The 23,364-nt window shown below is 59.4% G+C and overlaps 2 protein-coding genes across 16 annotated transcripts in view; both read left to right on the forward strand.

Annotated features, from left to right (window-relative positions):
• LOC119158510 (voltage-dependent L-type calcium channel subunit alpha-1S-like) overlaps positions 1-2,481 on the forward strand; it is a 45,999-nt gene extending 43,518 nt beyond the window's left edge. For 5 of the 11 annotated variants that reach the window (XM_037410562.1, XM_037410559.1, XM_037410558.1 and 2 more), the window contains 3 exons: positions 402-466; positions 947-1,056; positions 1,983-2,481. In XM_037410562.1, coding sequence (XP_037266459.1) covers positions 402-466; positions 947-1,056; positions 1,983-2,243 — 436 coding nt within the window. In that variant the 3' untranslated portion in view covers positions 2,244-2,481. Of the gene's footprint in view, positions 1-285; positions 467-946; positions 1,078-1,624; positions 1,742-1,982 lie in introns of those variants that run through there. The other 6 variants (XM_037410566.1, XM_037410568.1, XM_037410560.1 and 3 more) reach the window with 5 other exon arrangements.
• A 1,360-nt stretch (positions 2,482-3,841) lies between these two features.
• KIF21B (kinesin family member 21B) overlaps positions 3,842-23,364 on the forward strand; it is a 45,007-nt gene continuing 25,484 nt past the window's right edge. For all 5 annotated transcript variants that reach the window (XM_037410571.1, XM_037410572.1, XM_037410569.1 and 2 more), the window contains exons 1-3: positions 3,842-4,989; positions 20,315-20,537; positions 20,892-21,074. In XM_037410571.1, coding sequence (XP_037266468.1) covers positions 4,952-4,989; positions 20,315-20,537; positions 20,892-21,074 — 444 coding nt within the window. In that variant the 5' untranslated portion in view covers positions 3,842-4,951. The remainder of the gene's footprint in view (positions 4,990-20,314; positions 20,538-20,891; positions 21,075-23,364) is intronic.

Raw genomic sequence — 23,364 nt, forward strand, 5'->3', positions numbered from 1 at the left:
TGTGCAGAAATTCAGCCCCTGGGATGTGAGTCAGTGTGTGTGATTCCCTGCGTGCCCTTCTTGTCCTTCCCATCACTCCATCTCAGTGCCGTGAGGATTGAGGTGGACAGCAGGGCTCCAGGGATGAACAGCCCTTCCCCCTTCCCTGCCAATCTCTCAGTGCCAAGGCCAGGTAGAGGCCACCAGCACCTTCCTGGGCACAGGTACAAGGGACAACAGTTACCGTTATAAGAGGATGTACTTAATACTACTTCTTGGTGTCTCCACCCTGTTCATCCGTCCCAGGTGCCCCTACTGGTCTGCCCCCAGCTGCATTCCCCAGGGTGGAGAAGGTGGGGAGGGCTGCACCCCTGGGTGCAGGGGTCCCTGCTCAGGCTGACCCACCTGCCTGCCCTTGCCAGGATGGAATATGAGGACGAGGTGCTGAGGAAGACGGTTTCAGCAGCACCCAGGCATCCAGCACGGGGTGAGTCTCAGCATCATTCCTCTGCTGGGGGATCTGGACCAGCCCAAAGGCCAGGGCAGGGGGAAAGGGCTGATGTTGGTGGGCAGGAGGAGGAGACGCAGACCCCAACAACTTGAAGGTTATTTGAGAGCCCCGAGCACAGTGGGACCTGTCTGGAGACTTATAGGAGACCATCCTCCCACCTTCCAACCCTCTGGGGTGATGGATCCAGTGCCTTGGGCTGAGGGAGGAATGGCCACCCCTGGGCAGCAGGGCCAAAAGACCATGTTCATCTCCACAAACAGGAACTTCTCCTTCCCAGTGTGAGTGGGAAGCCGGCACAGGGCAGTGGGCAGACACTGGGACTTCAGTTGGTCCTGAACTTCTAAATTCTTTGGTTCCCCCAGTCTAGTTAACCCAGAACACCCATTCCCAGCTCTGGGCAGCAGTGGTGTCCTTGCTTTTGTGCCCATCTAATGTCCCCACCTTTCCCTCTCCCAGAGCTCAACCACCCCCTACCCATGAAGAGGCTGCAGTGGAGACTGAGCAGGAGACAAGGGGCCACCGCTGGAGTTCACCCATCATCAGAGCTGCACCTTCTCCCCCAGGAGGTAAAGGGGGCAATGTATGCCCTGAGACAGCAATGTGTGGGACATTGGTGAACCTCCTTCTGCTCCTGGGAAAGGCTGTGCTGGGGAGGAGCCAGTCTCTAGAGCTGCCGGCCATGAAGCCAGCCTTACTGGAGCTTTCCTTTCTGATCAGCTCAGGGAAGGAGACAGGCCCTCACCCCACTGCTGCAGCAGGCACAGGGTGCTCATCCAAGCTGGGATAGCTCAAAGCAGCATCTCTCTGGCTCCCTGGCTGCCTCCAGAGCCAGGGCAGAAAAAAGGGGTGCATCAGATCTGCTCTCACACTCCCTGGCTGCCCTTGGCTGGCCACAGTGCCTCATCACCTGGCAAGTGCTGTGGCAGGAGATAAGGGTCTGGTTCCCAGCTCTCTTTGCCCACATGGTCCTGCTGGTCCCGTTGCGGGTGGTGTCCTGAACCCAAGAGTTTCTGGCAGAATGGGAGCGCATGCCTAGGCTGGGGACAGTACCTGCAGCCTCCACACGAATATGGGAGGGATCTTCCATGGGAATTGCACAAGTCCAGGCTGCAGTACTTTGCTCCTCTTGCCCAGCTGCCTGGAGAAGGTGGCATTGTGACAGGAACAGAGTCCAGCTCAGGGTACCAGCAGGGTGAAAGTGGTGACCCAAGCACATCCTCCACCCTGCCCATCACCTTCCTCATTCAGGAGGTAAGGCAGAGACACAGCCTGGCAGAGGAAGAGGCAGGGCTGCCAGGGAGTGAAAGGGGCTGGCCGGGGTGCCATGCTCATGCCAGGTTGGGAGGCTGGAGGGCAAAGCTTCGCTATGAGCATGAGCAGCAGGTGTGTGCCAGCACAGCAGGGAAAAGGTGGTGAGGGTGGGCTGCCTGCAGCCTGGGACACTTCTACAGACTAAACACACACCAGGCTGTGACCCCATCCTCTGCTGCAGGCTCTGATCTCTGGGGGCCTTGTGGCTCTGGCCTGTGACCCATCCTTCATAGCAGTGACCAGGGACGAGATGGCAGCCAGCAGCCAGCTGGAGATGGATGAAGTGGAGAAGGCAGCCTTGGAGCTGTTAAAGGGAAGAGAAACACCGCAGGGTACAAAAACTGACTCTGCCCCCCAGGACACCTCGGCTGCGTCACTAGGCATCTCCCCAGAGCTCAGCACAGCCCCCTCCCAAAAGACCACCACCGCCACCCGCCTGTGAGTGACCTGCCAATGCAGCCCAGTGGGCACGGTCCCTTCAGGAGCTTGCAGGGGGGGGTTACTGGAGCAATGCCGCACTGATCCCCCTCTCTACCTGGGGTCCTGATGGGCTCTATCCAGCTGCAGGAGGATTTTTGGGCTGGGTCTCCAGGATGCTGGTGCAGGACAGGATAATGCTGTGCCCGCAGGGTCTTGCAAGAGCTGGACAGGTCATTAAAGTGTTCCTGCTGTGTGACTCTGTGGATCCCCCTGTCCCCTCCTTCCTCTGCCACCCTGCCTTCACAGCCTGTGCCCACGGCTGCTTGCTGCCTAGCCCAGCCTGGGGAGAGGGCTGCAAATGCGAGAACACATTTAATCAGAGCTGGTGGTGATTCACAGGCAGCCTCCAGTCCCCATGCTGAGGGAGATCTGACCCTGCTCCCAAGTGCTCATGCCTCAACTAACCATTTGAGGGTGCCACACTGCGGGTCTCCTGGTATCCCCGCAGCTGGACGGCATCCTTATGTCTCTGCTGGAGGGTATTCCTCCTGCTTGCAGCCAAGCATGTCCTGTTGGAAGACAAATGGCAGATCTGCTTTGGGCTGGGGCAGCAGGCAGGCACAGGCTTTGTGCCACAGTGAGGCCTGGGGACTTCTTGGCTCAATCTCCCAACTGTGTAAGAAACTGGGGATGCGACAGAGGTGTGAGAGAGCGTGTCCACATCAGTATGACAGCCCTGGATCTAACCAAGAGGAGAGCTGGCCACTGCGATGCAATTTCTGTCACTTCAGGTATCTCCAAACACTGTTGTCGGGCTTGGGTACTAACTGGTCAGTCCGGCCCACAGGAGGGTCTCATCCAGCCCACAGACATCCCCACTGCTCTGCAGGGGACAGGCTGGAGATGCCACAGCCAGGAGAGCATGGGGAGCACAGCACTTGCTGCATGCCCATGGCAGTACTGCCCAGTACTGCCTCTGCGCTGTCCACTGCTGCCTGGTATCAAGTAGCAGCTGAGGTTATTCCTCTAGGGCAGGGGTCCTCAAACTTTTTAATTAAACTTTTTAATTAAAGCGCAGGTTAAGTGGCAGGAAGTAATCTGCATCTGCTTGGTTTCCCCCCCCCAACCCCCGGCAGAGGGGGGCGGCGGGGGGGGTCTGTAAATACCAGGGGCCAGATTGAGGACCCTGGGGGGCCATATAGGGCCTGCGGGCCGTACTTTGAGGACCCCTGGTCTAGGGGAATGGGTCTGCTCAGCGGTATAGCTTTACAGATCTCAGTGCCCCAGGTGGGGGCTGGGTGCCAAGCGCTGAGGCAGCCCCATCTCTCCAGGCCATCTCTTTCACTGGGATCTTGCTCCAGAGGGCCCCCAGCCCAGCCAAACTGGGTAATGCAGGGTTCTTCCTTGCCTAATATATATTAAAATGCAGCAAACTGATGGGTCCTGGGGGAGATGCTGAATCAATAGAGCTTGCCTGCTCTCCAGCAGGGCATTTATTTGTTAACTTAATAAAAGGGAAATGGCTGTTGCTGAGCTCCAGCTGCAGCCTGAGTGTGGGGACATGGCAGCGCAGACAGCTTTCCCCCAAGGGGATGAAGGCAATCAGCAGGGATGTCATAGGAACAGCTGATGCATCCCTTGTTCTTGCTTCACTGCCCTGGGGCAGGACATACACCCCTTTACACCCACACTCACAGATACACCCACCTGCTCCTGAGGAAGGGGCATGGGATGGTTGCCAATGAGGCTCTGGCATCTGCTCTGCCGGGGGGATGTCAAGGATGTGCTTCATTAGTTACAAGGTGAATGGTGATGGTTTCCTGGTCCCTTTAGTGAGGTGCAGGACTGTGTGTGCCACTTTCCAAGGCAGGTGGGTGCTCACTGGGGACTCCAAACACAAAGGGTGACACTGTGGTGGGGACATACTGCAGTGATGGGGCAGTGCCTTTGCACCCTCTGCTGGGGTCTGGGGCTGCACAGGGTATGACTTGCCCCAAACTAGCATATGAGGAGTCTTTCTCGAGTTGGTTTCTAGCTGAACTGGGGGAGAGGTCTGGTTTGTGACATGTCTGGCAGAAGGGCAGGAGTAGAAAGATAGGGCCAGGAACACCAAGCACTATTGCTGCCCATCTCTGCCTGGAGCTTTGGTGGGGATGGGCCCGGCCTCAGAGAAAACGGCAGCTCAGGGTGAGCAGTCCACACCCGACCCAGGTATCCTTGCAAACGTGGCCCCCAGGCACAAAGGAAGAGAAACGCGCATACCCTTGCAGGAGAAAAGGCCGTATCCTGCTCATCCCCTCGATGCTGTGTGAGCACGACGTGCCCTGGAACTTACCCATCCCAGCAGATGCCAAGCCAGCTTCCCCAGGGTGCAGAGCGCCGTGCAACATGGCAAGAGAGAGAGCGTGTGTGTGTAAGTGTGTGCAGGAGTGTGTGTGGCGACGGGTGCGTGCGTGTGCGTGTCAGTGAGTGTGTGCGTGTGTCTGGGGGGCGGGGCGTGCATTCGTGTGGAGCGTGTCAGGGTGACCGGGGGAACCGGAGCCGTGCGTGTCTCTGTGCCTCTGCACGCCCGCGCCCTGGCCACGCGTGTCCGCGCGCCGGCACTGCGGCTGGGTGGGCGTGGCCGCCCCGCCCCGCCCGGCACCTGGGGCCGCCCCCGCCCCGCCCCGCCCCGCCCCGCCCGTGGATGCTCTCGGGCAGCGGCGGCCGCGGCGCCCGGGTGGCGGGGGCATGGCGGCCCCGGACAGTTGTGTTAAGGTGGCCGTGAGGTGAGTGCTCCTGCCGGGGGGGGGGCGGGCGTAGGGAGCTCGGTGCACCTGGGGGCCCGATGCCCACCGGCAGGTTGGGGGCTGCAGCTGCGTGTGCACGGCGCGGGGGGCGGGGAGGGGTTGCGGATGTCCCGCTCGGCGCTGCCCGTCCCCGGGGCAGGGAGTTCCTCCCGAGTCGCGTTTTTGCTCCCCTCCTCCCCAGCCCCGCTGCCGCTGCTATCCTCCCCACCCCCACCCTGCATCGTTTCGGGGCTGCCTTCTCCCTCACCCCACCGGCTCCCCCGCTGTGCAACCCTGAGGTGCCCACCGCCCCTCCCGTCCCCTGCGGCTGGGGGCGGGGGGGCGAAGCTTGGAACCCCCGGTCCCTTCACCTGGAGACCTCGCTGTCGCCCAGCCTTTGGCAGCTCGGCAGCTCCTGGCTGCGTCGGGGGTGGATTTGGCGCCCCAGCGGTATCGGGCAAGATGCCGGGGGGGGTGGGGTGCGGGGGGGATCCCTGCCTGCCCCTGCACCCCCCTCCCCCCAGCTAGGTGGTAGGGAACGATGCGGCATCTCAGTGTCCTTTGTGCTGACTCCGGGCTGGGAACAATGCGCCTTCCAGAGCGTGCACCTCAATAAAGGAGCTGCCGGCGGTATCTAATTCATGCGGGGCCTCGGGGCGGGAGGGGGTGGCGGGGTGCTGCGGGAGCTCGGGGGGCGCTGGGCTGCGCGGCAGCCGGCGGGCAGACCACCCATCGTCTGCTGAGCCCCACGGGGGTGGGTGAAACCGGGGAGCTCTTTGTTAGCGCCGTGCCAGGCTGGGTGTATTCTGTGCACAGCCGCTGAGGTCCCGCAGACCCGCGTCGGTTTGCTCCTCTCTGCCCCAAGAGGAGGACGGGGGCCCCGGAGGAGGTGGGGGTACGAGCCCCGCCGGAGCCAGCGGGAGGTGCAGGGACGGACCCTGTCGGCTGTCACGACCGGAGCTGTCGTCCCGCGTGGCAGCCAGCGCGCGCGCGGAAGGGACCGGGCCGGCGGCTCCCTCCGGGCGGTGGGACCCGGCCCCGGCCCCGGGCTCCCGTGCGCTGCCAGGGTGCCGCGAGGGGAGGATCGGGTCCCCGTGGGAACACGGCTCGGCAGGCCCAGCCCACGCGGTCACACCGACCTCCCCGTCTGGCTGTGCCTGCCTTGTCTCCCACCGTGGGTCTGCAAGGTGCCCGCCTGCGGTGGGCAGGGCACGCTGCAGCCCCCTGTCCGCACCCCTAAGGGCGCGAGGCAGGTTGGGGTGCTGATGGCAGTCTGCAGGGGGGCTGTGTTAGTCCTCGGAGGAGGATTGCAGAGGGCACTGCCTTGCCTGGTCCCTGCTTGCCTGGGCAGAGCCAGAGCACAAAAGATGCCGGGTGCAGCTGCAGTGATGGAGGGAGAGAGGATGGGTGTGGGGCGGTGCGCGCTGGTGTGTGTGTGTATGTCTGCATGCATGCGGGTGTGCGCACCAGGACACCTCCCAGCACTGCCTGCCGGTCCAGTCTTCCTGTCTTGGAAGCAGGCAGTGTTGATTTTCTGCCTTGCTCTGCTCAAGCAGCTGTGATTTTAAAGGATGAGGGAGCTGCAGGGGAGGTGACAGCATCCCCCTTGTGTCGGTGCTGCTGAGGTGCCGGCGTAGGGGCAGGGCTGGGCTGGGTTGTGCCCAAGGCAGGGGTGCCCATGCCAGGACACAGACCCTGGGACCGAGTGATTTCGGTGGTTGGAGGTGATTTCCTGCTGGCCGGACTCTTCCCATCCTCCATCCTGCATTTCTCTTAGGACAAAGCCTTTTAACAAAGGCCCAGCTCAAGGCTGAATTCCCTTTTGCCTGGGAGATGGAATGGGTGCTGCTGGGAGTGGCACCTGAGTCGTTTCTGCTGGTCTCTTCCCACCTCCCTTTGGCCCCTGCCAGCAATGGGGTCGAGGTGATCGCTACTGTGAAGTGACTTCAATATGCAGCATTGCAGTGGGGCTAGGGTGTTCACGGTGAGGATCCAGGGAAGGGAGGGGGAGGTCCAACTCTCTCCCACCCCCTCCTTGAGGGAGTGAGCCAGAGTCCGGCTTGGTGTAGCCAGTTGCTGCCGTGCAGGTGGGGCAATGTGAACTGTCAGGACGAAGGAGGAGGGCTGGGCACGAGGGGGCTGTGAAGACAAAGCAGGCAGGTCGCAGCACCGTGCTGGAAGGTGGCGCCTGAGGCTGGGCTGGGTGTGCAAGGGCTGAGCTGCTCATCCTGCAGACCACCTGACTTTTCTGCCAAAGCAGCCCCAGGGGGCTGGTGATGGTCACCTCCTGCCCTGCCCTGGGCTGAGCGAAGAGCGAGGTTTTCCTTTATGAGTGCTTGTGACACCTCGCAAGTGGAATGGCCAGGCTTCAAGAGTCTCCAAGAACCGCCCCCCCTCCAAGAAAACTTGCCTACAGATCCTACCTCCCTCAAGGTGCCAGTGCATGGAGGAGACTGCCTCTGGAGTGTGGCAGGACATGGAACAAAGCTCCCCTTTTGTTCTTTTATAACGTGAATATGCCAGCTGTGCCACTTCTTCAGGGTCTCTGTTGTCTGTGCTCCAGGTGGGAGTGAGGTGGGACCTGGGAAAGGGCCATAAACACTGGGAAGTGATGGGGCTTTGGAGGAAGGTGCCATGTGCTGCTGGAGTTAAATGTCCGGGTCATGGGGATGACCCAGCCAATGTCAATGTGCTACAGCTACTGGGGCCTGTCTCTGGAGCCTCGCAGAGCCCTCAGGGTGGGAGGAGTGGGGACAGAGGATCAGGGATGGTGGGGGTGTGCTGTTGTTGGGTGGATCCCAGTTCTTGCTGGTCCTCTCTTGGCCTGGTAGGAAGAGGCAGGAGAGATGCTGAGGCATTTCACTGTTGGCTTCATGGGTTCCCATCTTCCCCTTGGGAGACCCCTGGCTGCCCCGTTGGCACTGTGTAACCAAGGGACCCAGGTGCTGAGCCACTGACTGGGGCATGGGGGTGTTATATAGGCTTCCTGCGGGCCACGCATAAAATGGCTGGTACCTGCCCTTCTGTCAGCAGAAGGAAATGCAGGCCCGGCAGCTGCTCCTGGTCCAGAGGCTGATTTGTACCTGCACCTTGTACCTGCAACTCAGATGTGCACCCTCTGCAAGGGCAGGGCTGGATCCTGCCCTGACTCCCACCCTCCCTGCAGGAACCTCACTTGCCCGTCAGTGTTAAGCCTGGCGTGGCACTTTGAGGGCATGTTTGAGCTTGCTGGCTCCAGCAGCCGCCACAGGGGAGGAAGCGATGGGGCTGAGCTGCCAGCAGCGGTTGAGCATCTGCGCACCCTGTGCCGGTGTAACGGTCTCAGCTGAGAAGCTGTGCCTGCCCCGATGGTGCTGAGGGGTGGCCTGGGAACCCTCACTCCTCGCTGCTGGGAGTCATTCCTCAGAGACTAGGGAAGGCAACAGCTGCCGTTTTATTCTGTAGGTGACCTTGAAATGGGTGGCTGCAACACAGCCAGCTCAGCAGCTCCCTGCTTATGCTCTTGATCTGGGAGCAGTCATCAATTTGAGACTCGTGTCTCCCCTTGAGCCTCAGCAGCACCCAAACTTGCAGTCAGGTGCTGTCAGCTCTTGCAGCTGCAGTGAGCTGAGGGGAGTGGGACTCGCTACATTGGTTGCAGGAGGTGGAGCCCAGCCCCACTGCATGCAGGTGGTTTTGCTGCGTCAGGAAGGGCTGACGGCACATATTGACAAAGAGGCCATTAAACTCCTTGGCCAGGGAAGGTCTGAGAAGCTAGACTGGCTGCAGAAATGCTCCCTGAGGGCACTTTCAAACCGCTCAGCTCATTGGAGAGAAAGTGGCACCCCCTGTGCCAGCGCTGCCCAAGGCACCCGAGCCCGTCTAGCTGACTGCAGAGACTCAGGAAACGAAGCTTGTGAAATTGGGGAAGGAAGTTGAGTTGGATTTCAAGTTGATTTAAACCATGCAACCTCCAGTGCTCAGCTGCTCTCGTAACAGTCCTGCCGTGATGCTCCACGCTACATGCAGGCAGCCCAGTGCTAGCTGTCTCCTGCCCCAGGGAGCTGCTCCCACCTCCTCCTCAGGAAGAAGGGTGGGATGCGCCACTCAGGATGGGATAGACCCATCACCATGTGCCCTGGAGGGCCTCAGTTCAGTGAAGCATGCTGGCAAAGGTCATGTGCCAGGATTGGGTGGGCTCCTGGCCCTGCCAGGGTCCTGGCATCTTTGCTGCCATGTGGCTGGGGCTCTTCTGCCTGCTGGGATGGTTTCTGCAAACCTGAAGCCTCTGAGAGCAGGTGGTGTCAGTCCCTGAGGAGGCAGAGTTGTTGTAGCCCTTCCACACCAGCGCTTCCAGGGGCAGTTTTGGGTCCTGATGGAGAAGTGATGTGAGCCCAACTTGTAACACACTGATGCGCGTGCTGTCCAATGGCTCCAGCGTGGAGAGGGGTGGTACAGCCTGGTACCTGCTGCCCACCATCACGATGGTGCTGCTGCCGGTCTGAGTCCCTTTGGCATCATCTCAGGGGGAGACTGTGGAGTGGCTTATGGGACAGTGTCTCCTGCCAAGCCTGCCTGGTGTTGGGCTGGTTTTGCTCAAATGTTGCAGGACTGTGCAGAGGAGAGGTGAGGCAAACTCGCCTTGCTTCATGGGATGCGGTGATGGCAGGGACAGCCCATCCTGGTGGGGTGGCACACAGTCTGGCCCTCGGGTGGCCTGTCCACCAATTGCGGATCCCAGGAAAGAAGTATCTCAGGAGGCTAGTATAGCCTGGGTGTCTGGGCAGGCAGGGCACTGGTGTGGGCACCCCCCAGTCACTTTCCCCATCCTTTGCCTCTGCAGAGGGCAGCTCAACCCCGGTAGCAGGGTCCTCCCATGGGCTGTTTTGCTGCTGTGCTGAACCCAGTCAGGCAAGCTGCTGCTCTTTGGTTTCACTTCAGGGCTTCCCAGCCCCACTGTGGCAAAGGGGGATGTGTGTTCTTGGCTCCCAGCAAGCAGAGTTAAATTGGCCTCCCCAGTCTGGAGAGAGATGTTGAGGGCTGTGGTGGGTGGGGGGCCCCACGGGATCTCAGAGGGAAGTGCTGAGCCCAGGTGTGTGGGCGCGAGGGGTTTTTCTGTGCCTGGCTTCAATCAGGCGTGCCTCGCTGGCTTTTACAGCGGAAATGTTAGAAAGGGGATGGAGATGGTGCTGGTGCAAGGGGAGAGTGTGGCCGCACTCTGCGGTCCCACACAGACGTGCCTGCAGCATCGCTCAGAGCAAAGCAGCTTTAAGAGGCTTTTGGTGCCTGCACCCATCACCATCAGCAAGGGATTTAAATATGTAATGCCACAAAGTCTCAGGAACTTGGGAGGCTGAGGCTGTCTCTAAGCCAGAGGACAGAGCCAGCTGCAGCTTTCCTGCACCAGCAGTGAAATTGGGGGCAGGAGAAAACTGCAGGAGACGAAACCTTAAACAAAGCTGTTGGAAACATGGCTCCTGGCCCCCTGAGAGGGAAGGCAATACCCCCACTGAGCCTGGTGCTGAGGAGCCAGCCCTGGCCAGGTGGCTGTCATGCTGTTCCTGCTGGGAGCAGGCGCTGGCACCGGTGGTCCCATGGGGCTGTTTCCAGCCGGAGGCTGTCAAAACAGTCCCTGTTGTTGGTTAAACAGCCAGCAGGTTTGGGATGTAGGGGATTGTAAGGGCAACTGTGCTGGGTTCTGCTCCAGGAGATGAGTGTGCCATGGGGTGACTGACTCCCTGCCCTGGTCAGATGCTGATGGGTTTCTGCTTTGGCTTGGTGGGAGGAAGGTGACTGGCCTCCCACCATCCCTTCCCCTCTTGGCAGACTGGAAGCTGATCCAGTGCTGCCCTGCCCTGGCATGTCCCCTCTGGCTCCGCACTGCTGTGAGGCCAGGGCAGCTGGCAGCCTCATCCAGCTTGGCATCTGTCCCTCTGCCCTGCTCCATGTGGACACAACATGGTCATCATCCCCATTGCCAAGTGCAAGTGTTTGGGGCTGAGCCTGAGGCCCCAGGGGTCCCAGCAATATCCCTTCCCCTTCTCTGCAGCTCTCTGGGGCCAGGACATGGGCAGGGGAGGTGCTTCTTGTCACAGCTTGCTGTAGCTGAGCCTGGCCCCAAGCTCCCCTGTCCCATGGTCCCTCCACCCCGTGTAACCTCACAGGGCTGTGAACGCCTCCCTGCCCGTATGCCCATGCCCAGCTGTTGGTTTTGGTGGGTGCCTCCGTGGTGCCCAGGGCGGGTGGCTCAGCAGCCCCCCTCCAAGCTCTGGGTCTGTTCTCCCAGTGTTCCCAGCCTCATGTCTGGGCCAGTGCCAAGGACAAAGCTCTGGTGTCTGGCACTGGGGCAGCCCAAGGGGCCTTCCTGCACTGGTCTGGCCCTCCTCTGGGCTGAAAGATTTCATAAAGGTCCTTCTGCCCCCCTGCCCCTGGGCTTTGCTGCAGCCAGGGCCCTGCAGGCTCTCAGCCTCAGACATCTTCCCTGACTGTTCCTTCCTCCTCTGCCACAGGCTGGGAGACATCTAGGTGGTGGAACCCAAGTACTCCAGAGAGGTGGAGGTGACGGGGGCAGGAGGCTCTGCGCAGCAGAGTGGGATGTGTCGGGTCCGTTTGGCATGCTTTTCCCCAGAAGTCGCAGGTGTCCTTTGAGCTTCATGCGAGCTTCTGCGCTGCTGGGTATAATAACCTAAATAACCAGTTGGCAGCAGCCTATGGGTGTGCTGGGGGCATGCTGCTTGGGCAGCAGAAGAGGGATGTCTCCATCCTTGCACTGGTCTGGAAGGAGATGAGCAATGCTGGCAGAGCAAAGGCATCACGTTGGGGGAGAAAGGCTGGAGCAGGGCTCCTGGTCCTTGCTTTCCTCTGCCCTCTGAGCACTGAACAGGGGCACTTCCTTGGCCCAGTGTTGCAGGGCTGGGAGGCACAACCTGGCTCCTGTCTATGTTAGGAGAGCGGATCTCTCTGGCCATGTTGCTGTGGGTCTCTGATCATCTATTATTTCATGCTGCACTTGCCCAAGGAGGATGTTAGGGCAAAATGTGCCGGTTCCCTTCCCAGCTGTGGGACCAGGTTTGCTCCTGTGTGTTTCATAGCATCCCCCATCCTGCTGGCAAAGGGTTTTGGATTTCTTCTGGGGGTTTTTTTGGAGGGGTGGAGAGGCATCTCTTTTGTGCCACCCACTCTCCTGTCTTGCAGGCAAGTTGCTCCAGAGATGCTCTGTGGGCTTTGGGGTTCCAGTATCTTCTGCCAGAATTGGATTGTTTTCCCAGTGGCAGTCAGAGCATGCGGGGGAGTTTCAGGTGTACCTGCTTTCAGGGGGCCAGGAATACCTTATCTCCAGTATGGGTGCACCAGTACTGGGGTGGGACTGGGATGTGGGGACCTCACAGGGTCACCTGAGGAAGAGAGATACCCAGTGGGTGTGATTCACTGGCTTGGAAGAATATGGGAGCCTCAGTACTGGGATGCAGAAGCAGGGTGGGGAGTGTGTTCCTCTGTCTCTGTTGGACCTGTGGCATCTCTGTGCCCTCCCAGGGTCAAGCCAGTGGCTCGTCAGGCCTAGAGTCTCCTGGTAAATGATGGCTTCCTATCGTTCTCCAGTAATTGCTGACACTGCTGCTGAGCCGGTGGTTTTGTGGCTGTTACTGTGCCGTCAGAGGGGAGCAGGGGCCCAGCCAGGGTGTGCATCAAGTCACGTGTGCTGCCATGCGTGTGTTTCCTTGTGCTGGCCATCCCACCTGGGGTGCTGGGGCCCTGCATCCCTTTGTGGGTGACTCTCCTGGGTCTGTCATTTGCAAACATCTTCGTGGTGTTTCCCAGCCTCTTCTCTTGGGCGGGTCCACCATGGAGCTGATGGCATTGCCAGTTGCTTACAGAGGTGGAGGAGTCCAGGGAGATCCCAGGCTTGGTTCACTTCTGCTTGCCTCTAGGCTGGGAAAAGCACGATCCTGTGCTTCCCCCAGGCCCCGCTGGTCTCTGTCCACTGCCTTGGGCTGGGTGTCCCCAGGTGCTGGGTCCCCATGCAGGCAGCATGTCTCTTGCCCCCAACCTGTGGTGGGTCTCGGTGCAGAGCAGATGGTGCAGCTCAGCGCCGGTGTGCTCCTGCCATTGCTAATAAGCAGCACATGGCGGCTGCCAAGGCCTGATTTAAAGGTTTCTTTAAGCCTGGGAAAGCCTGGAGCAGGAGGATTAGAGGGGGCCTGGGGGGTTCTGGGGTCTAAGGCAGTGGGGTTTGCCCTGCAGGGGAGCTGGCTGGGCAACCAGGAACTGAGCACAGCCAGCACATCCGTGCAGAGGATCTGTACTAGGGTCTCTTCCTCAGGGGATGGATGTGGGGTAGAGGCATGTCTCCGCTGAGCCGTGTGCAGCACGCCTCCGTGCACACCCCAGCTCTGTGAGGACCTGCTTGTCCCCAGGCTTGATGGTGGCAGGGATGGGAACCCAGCAGCCAGGGAGCTCTGTCTTGCCCCTGGTGCTGGTCCAGCTGTGATGACAGTAGCACCCTCTGCTTTGGCAGTGTTTGGCGGGCAGAGATCCAGTGGCATGGGTGACTCCACAGGTGGGCTGAGCCTGGTGCTTTCCCATGTTGTGCTCACTCCTACTGGGAGATGGCTTGCTGTATCTCTTAATTGGAGCATTTGCTGACCAGACCTGGCAGTCCCCAGGGAGCCTGATTCAATTTTCTCTGATTGTTGAGCCGCTTCCCTGCTGTGGTAATTAAATGCTTAACTTTGTCTTGATTTGGGTCCAAAGCAACCTGTGTGCAAACAGCCAGCCCTTGGCAGCCAGCCCTCTCCTGGGACCCCCTGCTCAGGGGTAAATGGGGCCAGGGGCATCCCTTCCCAGGCAAGGGATCAGATTCCCCCACAGGATCAAGCCATGCTAAGCTGAGGCCTGGGGAACCACTGTCTGCTGGTGAGGGTGGGCAGCTCCATGTGTGCTGTGCTGGTCTTGGAGATACAGGAAAACCTGGAGCACTTTGCTCTGATCTTACCTTAGTGATGCTGACAGCACCATGCTTCCTGGAGAGCTGCTTGGCCAGGCCGAGTGCCCTGTACACTACCACGCTACACCCCATGTGCCACACGCTGTCTTGCCTGTTGGGTTTCCAATGCCCCGTGTGTTCTTGACCCATAGGATGTCCTAGGTAGGGGCGCACAGGATGATGCTAGAGCTGCTCTTTTCCTGGTTGTCCTGTGCTGCTGGGTGGGATTGCAGGGAAGCAGCAAAACATGGAGAGCAGGTTTGAGGAAGAGGAGAGCAAAGCGTGGGGGCAGTAGAGGGGGTAGTGAGGCTGGCAGATGGGCTATGTGTGAGTCTGGGCTGTCTGGCAGATGCTCCTTCAGCTCCCGTGCTGGGGAGGCTGGAAGGAGTGCGAGCAAGGCAAATGCAGGCAGTGCAGGGAGTAGGGATGAGGCAGTGAGGAGGGTGAGGATGGGAGCAGAGTGAATGCAGGGGATGCAGGATGGGAGTGGGGGCAGGAGTGGGGCAGACATGGGCAGTGTGGGGACGGGAGTGGGCTGAATGCAAAGTCATGTGGGGAGGGGAAATGGGGCAGGTGTGGGTGATGTAGGGAACAGGGTGAACACAGGTGATGCAGGGATGGGAGTAGGATGAATAGGGGCAACGTGGGAAGTGGAGCCTACTGCTGCCGGGGCTTGCCCAGATCACCTGTCTTGGCAGGCACATCCACAGCAGTCAGGCTGTATGGCTGATCAGGGTCTGCCTGGATCCAACCTCTGCCAGCCCGCATCAGCAGAGGTGCTTGCCGCTGGGCAGGGAGCAGTGCCCCAGCCCTTCATCTGGTGGCGGAGCTGCCAGTATTGCAGCAGGCAACCTTGCCCCTCTGGAGATGGGGTAGATGAGGGCTAGTGGCTCCGAGCCTCCAGGGCCTGGCACAGGGAGGGAAAATGCCATGGAGCTTTTCCACCTGCCGCTCCCCAGCTCTCTGGCTCAGCTCCCTGGGAAACCAGCCCTGCCTGGCTGGGCAGCTTCCTCGGCTCTGGCCTTGGGAAGGGAGAGGAACGTCTCCTTGCCAGGGGGTCTGCAGGCAGCCACCCTCCCTCCCAGAGCAGTCTCAGAGGGATGGGAGCTCCCTGCTGCAACAGAGACAGGCTCTGCCTTTCCAGAGTTGCAAGATTATAAAAGGCAGTGAAAGGCAGCTGCAGCTGGGGGGTCACCCGCACCCCCAGTCTGGAGCAGCTGCCCTGCAGCTCCCTGCCAGCACTGAGAAATGCTGGTGAGTGGGTGTGTGCTTGGCCTCCCTGGGGAGCTGGGACAGCTCCTGTTTGAGGTGGGTGACATTGGGTGACAGGTCTTGGGGAGGCTGGATCTTCTCTGTCCTCATGCCCATCCTCTCCTGATGGGTGGGATGGTCACCCTGCCCCAGGGGTGCCTGTGTCTCAGTAGGGTGGTATGGCCTGGAGGGAGTTTAGTGTGCAGGCAGTTTGGTGTGCGTGGGTGTCATGGCTCTCGCCATGGACAGGAGGGCTATGGGAGTGTGCTGTCACAACTTCGGCAAAGTGTTGGGGGCCAAGGGATGCTCTGGAGCCCCTTGGTGTTGCCATGGTGGTGGGCTGGGAGTGGGGGAACTGAGGCCGTTGGATGAGGAGGCAGGGAGACATGAGGACATGAACCCAGCAGTCCATGACAGCTGAATGGTGCCTTCCTGTGCACGGAAAAGCTCCCTTCAGTGCACAGGGAGGGCTGGGTGGTGTCTGCTGGTGGATGTGGCCGTGACATGGGCATACTGGCTGTGCCTGGTGTGGTGAACCCCCTCCCCTCCACTGGTTGCAGGGCTTGAGATGCTGGGATGGACAGGTCTCTTCCCAGGGGCGCTGCTCCTGCTGGGGTGAAGGAACCCCTGAGCTGCCCCTACAAGGGCTGCCAGCAGTGGTGCCCACCCAGCACTTGGCTCCCACCCCCTGACGCGGCCAAACACTGGCATAGGGCAGCAGCACTGAACAACTCAGCCTTTGTGCTTGCGCGAAGCACGCCCGCCTGTGAGCAGAAGCTCCCTGCCCCTCCGAGTGCAGGACCCACTCCCCCCTTCCTCCCAGAAGCTTGGTCGCCCTGGCAGCCCAGCCGTGGAGACGGTGCTTTCACAGCCTGCCAGCCCAGCAGGGAAGGGGAGCGATGGAGAGGCTCCCAGCCAAGGTTCCCTTTGTGCCTCTGTGCGGCTGTGGACTCTCCTGGCACACACGCTACTCATGCTGCCGGGTTTGGATGCTGATGCTGGAGCAGTCAGGCTCCTGCCATGCTGGCTGTCATTGCCTCAGCGGGAGCTGCCGGTTTGGGAAGGTGCAGTCTCCACCCATGCCTGCGCCTCTGTCTCTGTGCATCCGTCTGCCTCCCAGCCCTGTGTGTTGAGTGCCCAGGGCTGGGAAGCTGCCAGGTTTGCTTGGCAGGAGCACTCAGCTAGGACCTATTCTGTCCTGTCCTGGGTGCTCGGTCCTTGTCACCATTCCTTCACAGTGAACTGGGACACATACACACACACACAGAGGCGGTGGCTGGGCCTGTCGTGCCACTGTGGTCCTGCTGGCTCTCTCCTCCCTGGGTGTGTTTCCTGTGCCGAGGCTGGTTTATCAGCATGGGCAGGAGGGAGATGTGGCTGGCACTGATAGTCTTGCTGGCCCCAAGACAGCCTGTGTCGTCCCTATGCCATCTTCCAGCAGCAGCAGTCACCTGCGCCAGTGTGGGGATGACCGGGCACAAGATGCCTCATGGAGCTGCGGCTCTGGTCTGCTCCTGCCTGAGCTGGGGGGTGGCGAGGCAGCATCCCACTGGTTAAGTGCTGGTTTATTTTGGTTGCTACCTAGCAGATGAACCCCTCAGTGCCACATAACCATAGAAGCCTGTGCCATCGGCTCCTGGGGATCAGCCCAGCTCTCTGTAAGTGTCCCAGCCCTTCAAGGACAGCACACCCTGGTGTGTTTGGCTCTGCAGTGGGTCCTGGTGCTGGGCACAAGCTGTCCTTCTGTCTGGTGGCCCATGACCAGGCACAGAGCAGGTTGGCTAGCTGTGTCCAGATGCAGGTAAGGGAGCAGCTCCATTATCCTGCAGTTTGGGCCCCGACAGCATCACACCCAGTTCTTGTGGACCCATGGACAGACAGGACACGTCCAGCATCTTTTTTGGTAGAAGTAGGGACAAGGAGTGCCAGAACACACTCAGACGGTGAATTATGACCACCAAAGTTTTTGATCTCTGTTGCAGAGCAGGGAAACTGAGACAGAGCACAAGTGCTGCCAGGTCGCCCAGTGTCACCTGGTGGGGTTAAGGACAGAGCCAAGGAGAGAGCCAATACTGGTTCTGCAGATGCTTATGTCATGTTTGGCTGGAAAGCTGCCCATTGGAAAAGGCCCTGGGGGTATTGGTCGATTGCTGGCTGAATATGAGCCAGCCGTATGCCCAGGTGGCCACAGCAGCCAACAGCATCCTGGCTTGTGGCACAACAGTGTGGCCAGCAGGACCAGGGCAGTGACCGTCCCCCTGCACTCGGCACCGGCGCAGCCGCACCCCCAACCCCGGGTTCAGTTTCGGCCCCTCACTCAGGAGGGACAGTGAGGGGCTGGAGCGTGTCCAGAGCCGGGCAGCGGGGCTGGGGCAGGGGCTGGGGCACAAGCGCTCTGAGGAGCGGCTGGGGGAACTGGGGGGGGTTCAGCCTGGAGAGGAGGCGGCTCGGGGGGGCCCTCATGGCTCCCTACAGCTGCCGGACGGGAGGCTGTAGCGAGGTGGGTATCCATCTCTTCTCCCAAGGAACAAGTGATAGGACGAGAGGAAACGGCCTCAAGTTGCACCAGGGGAGGTTTAGGTTGGACATGAGGAAAAACATCTTCACCGAAAGGGTGGTCAGGCACTGGAGCAGGCTGCCCCGGCCAGGGGTGGAATCACCACCCCTGGAGGTGTTTAAAAGACATGTAGATGTGGTGCTTAGGGACGTGGTTTAGTGGTGGGCTTAGCAGTGTTAGGTTAACAGTTGGACTTGATGTTAAAGGTCTTTTCCAACCTAAAGATTCTATGTTTGGATTGTGGTGCCTGGGAATGACTTGAATTATATGTGAATGCCTACCTGTCCTGACCAGGGTCTCAGTTGCCCAGTTGCCTGGCATCATGATGTTCCTCCTGGGAAGGCAGGTATGGGAACCCCTAGTGTGGGAGAGCTGGGTCAGTTGGAAGCTGGGGAGCAGGAGGAGCAGCTGCACTGGCCTAGAGAAACTCTTTGTGATGTCTGTTGGTGGCCATGTGCATCTATGGTGCTGGGTGGCATCTCTGTGCCGTCCCACCTGGGACTGTGGCTACTGGCACTCGTCCCTGCCCTGCTGCTCTGCTTGTCCTGCTCTTGTAGTGGGAGCCTGTAGTATTTGCCCACCAGCTGGCAGCAGCTCCCAGGGACCTCCCCGGCTGATGCCTGGCTGATTGCCTGGAGACCAAGATCCTCCCAGGGGGTTTCTGTGTCTCCAGTCACCCTAGGGAGACAGGACAGCGTGAGTGAGCACGCTGAGGACTGGCACCGGGGTCCCCTCCAGCCCCCATCTGTGAGAGCTCTTGAGTGGTCAGAGCTGGCTGGGCAGCGAGATTTGGGGAGCTGGAGTTGGGGGAGACATCCGTGTTGGTGTGTGTGGACAGCTGGAACAGGCCGGCATGGCCTGGCTCAAGGTGGGTCCCCAAATGCCCTATGGAAGATTAACGTGTGCACACTCCTCCAACAAATGTGCTGCTGCTTCTCTCTTCCAAACCCACGTGCACATATTTAATCACTGGGGGGGTGGGGGGGGTGGGGGAAGAGGGGTAGGAAGGAAAAAGCTAAAACCCCTGTTCTCATTTTTCTTATTCGGAAAAAAAATATTCTGAAAATACTGTTGTTCCAGTTTGTTTCTCTGCCCATTCCCCGGGGGCACTATCACAGCATGTCTGGGGTGGGGAGCAGGAGGAAGCGCATCATGTTGGTTAAAGAGTAATTAAAGCGGGGTTTAATTTTCCTGGAGGAGGGTGGGACCCTGGGAAGGCAACAGGAGTGAGTCTAGGGCTGAGCACATCAGAAGCTGCTTTCTGTTGTGGCTGCTGCGCTAAATATACCCATGGACGCACATAGCTGTTCCCACGTGTCTGCTGCACGGGCTCCCAGCAGGGTGAGCGGGGTGCTTAAGCTGCCTCCTGCCCCACTTTGGACACCCTGGCCCCCCAAGCACAGCGAGTTTTGCCCCTCTTGGTCTTTGCTTGCCGCTGGCCAGGCTGGCAAGAAGCGGTGGCTCACGCAGAGCCCCAATCCGCAAAGCGTCTGCTGCGGTTGCTGCACTGCCTTGCCAGCAATGCGTCTTTGGAGGAATTAATAGCTGTGTTTATGAAGCATCCAGGGAGGGGAGATGTGCAGTCATTAGCTCTAATGAGAGCTGTTTGCCATGACGTTTGGCTCTGCACTCCCTATTTCTCCATGACTCCCTCAGGGCCAGCCAGCTTCCCCTAGCTGGCCCATCCACCAAAAGCCGGAGCTGCTGCAGCCCTAACAGGCACTAGTGCCTGTGCTTAAGCAGAGCTACACTGTTGTGGGTCCGATCAACCTGTACCCTGTTTTCTCGGGGAGGGGTTGAGTGTGGTGGGTGGGGTGTGGTGGGTCAGTCATATGCAAAGCACCAGAGCCAGGAGCCCAGAACAGCTTCGGCTGTTCCCTTCCCATCTGCGGAGTCCACAGCTGGGGACAGCCATCGGGTTGGGTGGTGGTTTGATTTAGATGGTGGTTTTGGTGCTGAGACTGTCTCGTTGTATTTTTGCATTTTGTATTTTAAGCCTTTGTAACTGCAGCTTGATCTTGCTGCCTCTCAAGCGAACACAACTGGCTGCAGTGCATTCCAGCTGCCTGCCCGTACCCTGGCCACCCATGTCAGGGCTGCTTCAGTGCATTGATCATGTCTCGCTGCCCAGAGCTTGCTGCCTGGCTGGGGGCATTGTGGGGAATGAGCCAGCACAGGCATGGAGGTTGGTGGGCCCCATATGGACTGTGCTGGACAGTACTCAGCTGTTGGTGCAAAGGCAGATTTAAGTGCATGCTGCATGTCGTTACCAGATCTGTCTGTGCTGTGGCACCCAGCCCTGTCTGTCACTTTGGCTGCAGAGTTGGCTGGTGGCATTGCTGGGATGCACCATCTTTTCTCAGACATGAACGGATCAAGATTGTCACTGAGTGCAGGAGTTGAAGCATCCCCTGCGCTGTTTGCTCTACACTGAAGGCAGAGGTGCTGCCAGTCCCCTGCCTGGAGCAGCCATGGTTCCAGCATGGGCCAGGCTCGTGTCCCCCAGGACCAGGATGAGCCCCAAGGCTGCCCTCAGCCTGCTTCTCTTCATGCAGGATCCGTCCTCAACTGGCCAAAGAGAAAATAGAAGGATGTCACATCTGTACCTCAGTGACACCCGGCGAGCCCCAAGTGCTGCTGGGGAAGGACAAGGCGTTCACCTATGACTTTGTCTTTGACCTGGACACATGGCAGGAGCAGATCTACACGACGTGTGTGGGCAAGCTCATCGAAGGCTGCTTCGAGGGCTACAATGCCACTGTGCTGGCGTACGGCCAGGTACATGCTCTGGCATGGGCATTGGGTGCTCTTGCAGCCCTGGGTGCTGGGGGTGCTGAGGTGGCACCTGCAGAGGTTAGGGAAGGCAGTGGAGTATATAAGCTCCGTAGTGTAGAGGGGACAGAGAGTTGTCCCTGGGCTGGATGAGAGCTGGGACAGGGGGCGGCCTTGGGTGGGAGGAGAGGTGGGCATGGTTGGGGTCGGAGCATGGGAGCTGGTGTGGTGGTGGGGATCAGAGGGGATCAGCAGAGGCATTTGGGGACCTGGGGTGATGGTGGGGAGCTGTGGGGCACATCAGGCAGAGCTGAACCTGGGAGGGCCCAGCCAGCTCCCCCTGTCCCTGACTCTTTGCAGACTGGCGCGGGGAAGACTTACACCATGGGCACTGGCTTCGACATGAACATCTCTGAGGAAGAGCAGGGCATCATCCCACGGGCCATCGGCCACCTCTTCAGTGGCATTGAGGAGCGCAAGCGGGCGGCGCAGAGTCAGGGCGTGGCAGCACCTGAGTTCAAAGTCAGCGCCCAGTTCCTGGAGGTGGGTGACAGCAGGTCTGGGTGACACTGTGGCCCTGTCCTGTCCTTTGCTTAGCTCCCACTTCCTGGGCAAATTGATTCCTCCATGTCCTGGCTGCTTGCTGGCTGACCTGGACCCCAGAGCTGCTGTGTGGCTGGGGATGTGTGCCAGGGCAGAGGAGACTCAAAGCATCTGAATGTTGTTGAGCTCATGATGGCCACAAACTGGGGTGGCACATTTTTGGATCCAGGGAGCCCCTGCCATGGGGAAGGGGCTTATGCCTTGGTCCCCTGGAGATTCAGGGGGATCTGGGCTTGCTTACTCCTGTTTCAGGTTGGGGATAGTGGCATACCTACTTCCCTGGGTCTGGACCAGCATTCCCAGTGAAACAAGGAAAGGAAAAAGCAGGGATCTGAGGAAGGGCTGTGCTATTTCCCATGTCCTTTGCTGTATCTTTGACCATGGGAATGCTTCATTGCATCCTCTCCCGCCTCTGCTTTGGCCTCTCCGGTTCAAAAGTCTCTTCTATTAACTGCTTCTTTCCCTGGAGAAGTTTGTCCCAGAAAGCTATGGACCTTGTGAGTCTGCAGCAGCTTCCCTGGGGGTTGGTCCTGGGGTGAAAGCGCAAAGTTCAAGATGGGAACTGGTTTAAGACCCTGGTGAGAAAACATAGGGTGGTGTTGAGCAAAGCTGAGCCCCTAAACAAACTTCATATGGTTGGTATCTCAATCTGGCAGAGGAGACAGGCAGAGAGGCCCCTGTGCTGTGATCTTGCCTCCATGTGGCTTTGGTGGCCATCACATCTGGGTTCCTCTAGATGTTGAAGGCCTAGAGAAGGGAAGCAGTGCCCAAAGTCACCTCCTAGCCTGGAGGGCTGACCTCCTTGCCAGAGAAATCCTTCTCAATCAGCTTTCCATCTGCAGAGCCCTTGTTATCTCCCATGGTGCTGTTGTGACTGGCCACATCCTTCCCTCCCCACCACTCGGACCTGTCTGAGCTCCTGGCTGCCTTCCCACACATCCTTGTCCTCGTGGGGGTCCGGTCTGGGATGGAAATGGGGACAATTTCCTGCCTGTTCTGAAGTCTTTCTGGGGGCTGAACTTTGTCCGGCTTTCTCCCTGCTGGAGAGTCCCCCCTAAGCCTGTTGGGGCCAGGGCATAGTCCTACTTTCCCTGGTCTATAGGATTGGATACTGGCCTTCAGCCCAGTGTGACTCCCCCTCACCCTATGTGACACACTTTCCCTTTCCTCTCAGGTCCCCTGTTATCTGCCCTCTAGGAGATCCTCTGCTGCCCAACTATAGTTTCTGTTACCTCAGTTTCTTCCACTCAGTTTGGGATGACCCAAAATGACCCCAAGGAGCTGGGTGACCTGTTACCTGGGGTTGGGACAGAAGGATGAACACTGGAGAGGAGATGCCTGTGCTGCCATCTAGACCATCCTAGGAAGCATCTCTGCAGACCAAGAGGTCCAGCACAACCTCAGGGACAAGTGGGTGTGATGGAGCAGTGGCCCTGCATGGGGTCACACCAGCTGCTGTAGGGGTTTCCTGTAGCATTTCTGTCTCTTCACCACCTCTGACCCCTGGTGGTTTTGGCTTTCAGAATAGCTTCAGAGAAGTTTGTCCGGTGGCTGCAGTGGAGAATGGGAACAAGGCTTCCTCTGCTGTGTTTCAGAGCTGCTCACAGTCGCACTCCCCAGGCCAGCTGTGCCCACTGGGACGCTGGCAACCCCAGGGTGTCAGGGGCATCTGCCAGCTGTGGGGGCTTGAAGGCTTTCCAAGGGCCCTGTTACATGAGAGAGTAAAAATCCATTGCCTGATGGCCCGGTGATCAGGGGGTGATCAGGGCCATCAGAGCCTGTCAAGGGCTTTGCCCACTAGTCCACCCTGCAGGCATGGCCGTCAAACCAGGAGCTCTTGTGCTGCTGTGCCAAGACCTGTCCTACAGCCACCCTCATCCAGGCAAGGTGGGGGAAGGCGGGGGGGGGGGGGGGGGGGGGCGGGCAGCGAGGCCGGTTGTGGCAGCAAGGGCTCTCCTGTGCCAGCATGGGCACGTGGCTGCCTCAGACCCTTGTTACCAGGATTTGGCACTGCTGATCCCAGTCCTGTGACTCTCCTCCAGGGAGCAGACTGTCAGAATGGGGTTTAAACCTGTGGGGAGCCCATTTGCACCTGGGGCAGCCAGGGACGGATTAGCCCGATCCACTCTGCTGGCCAGGAGCCTATGGTCCTTGGGTGACCCTGCTCTCTGCACTGGGATGCGGGTGTAAAAGGGTGGTGTGTGGCACTGAGTGGTGGTGGCGAGGGGAC

The sequence above is a fragment of the Falco rusticolus genome, chromosome 17 (genome assembly GCF_015220075.1).
Source record: "Falco rusticolus isolate bFalRus1 chromosome 17, bFalRus1.pri, whole genome shotgun sequence".
Taxonomy (NCBI): Eukaryota; Metazoa; Chordata; class Aves; order Falconiformes; family Falconidae; genus Falco; species Falco rusticolus.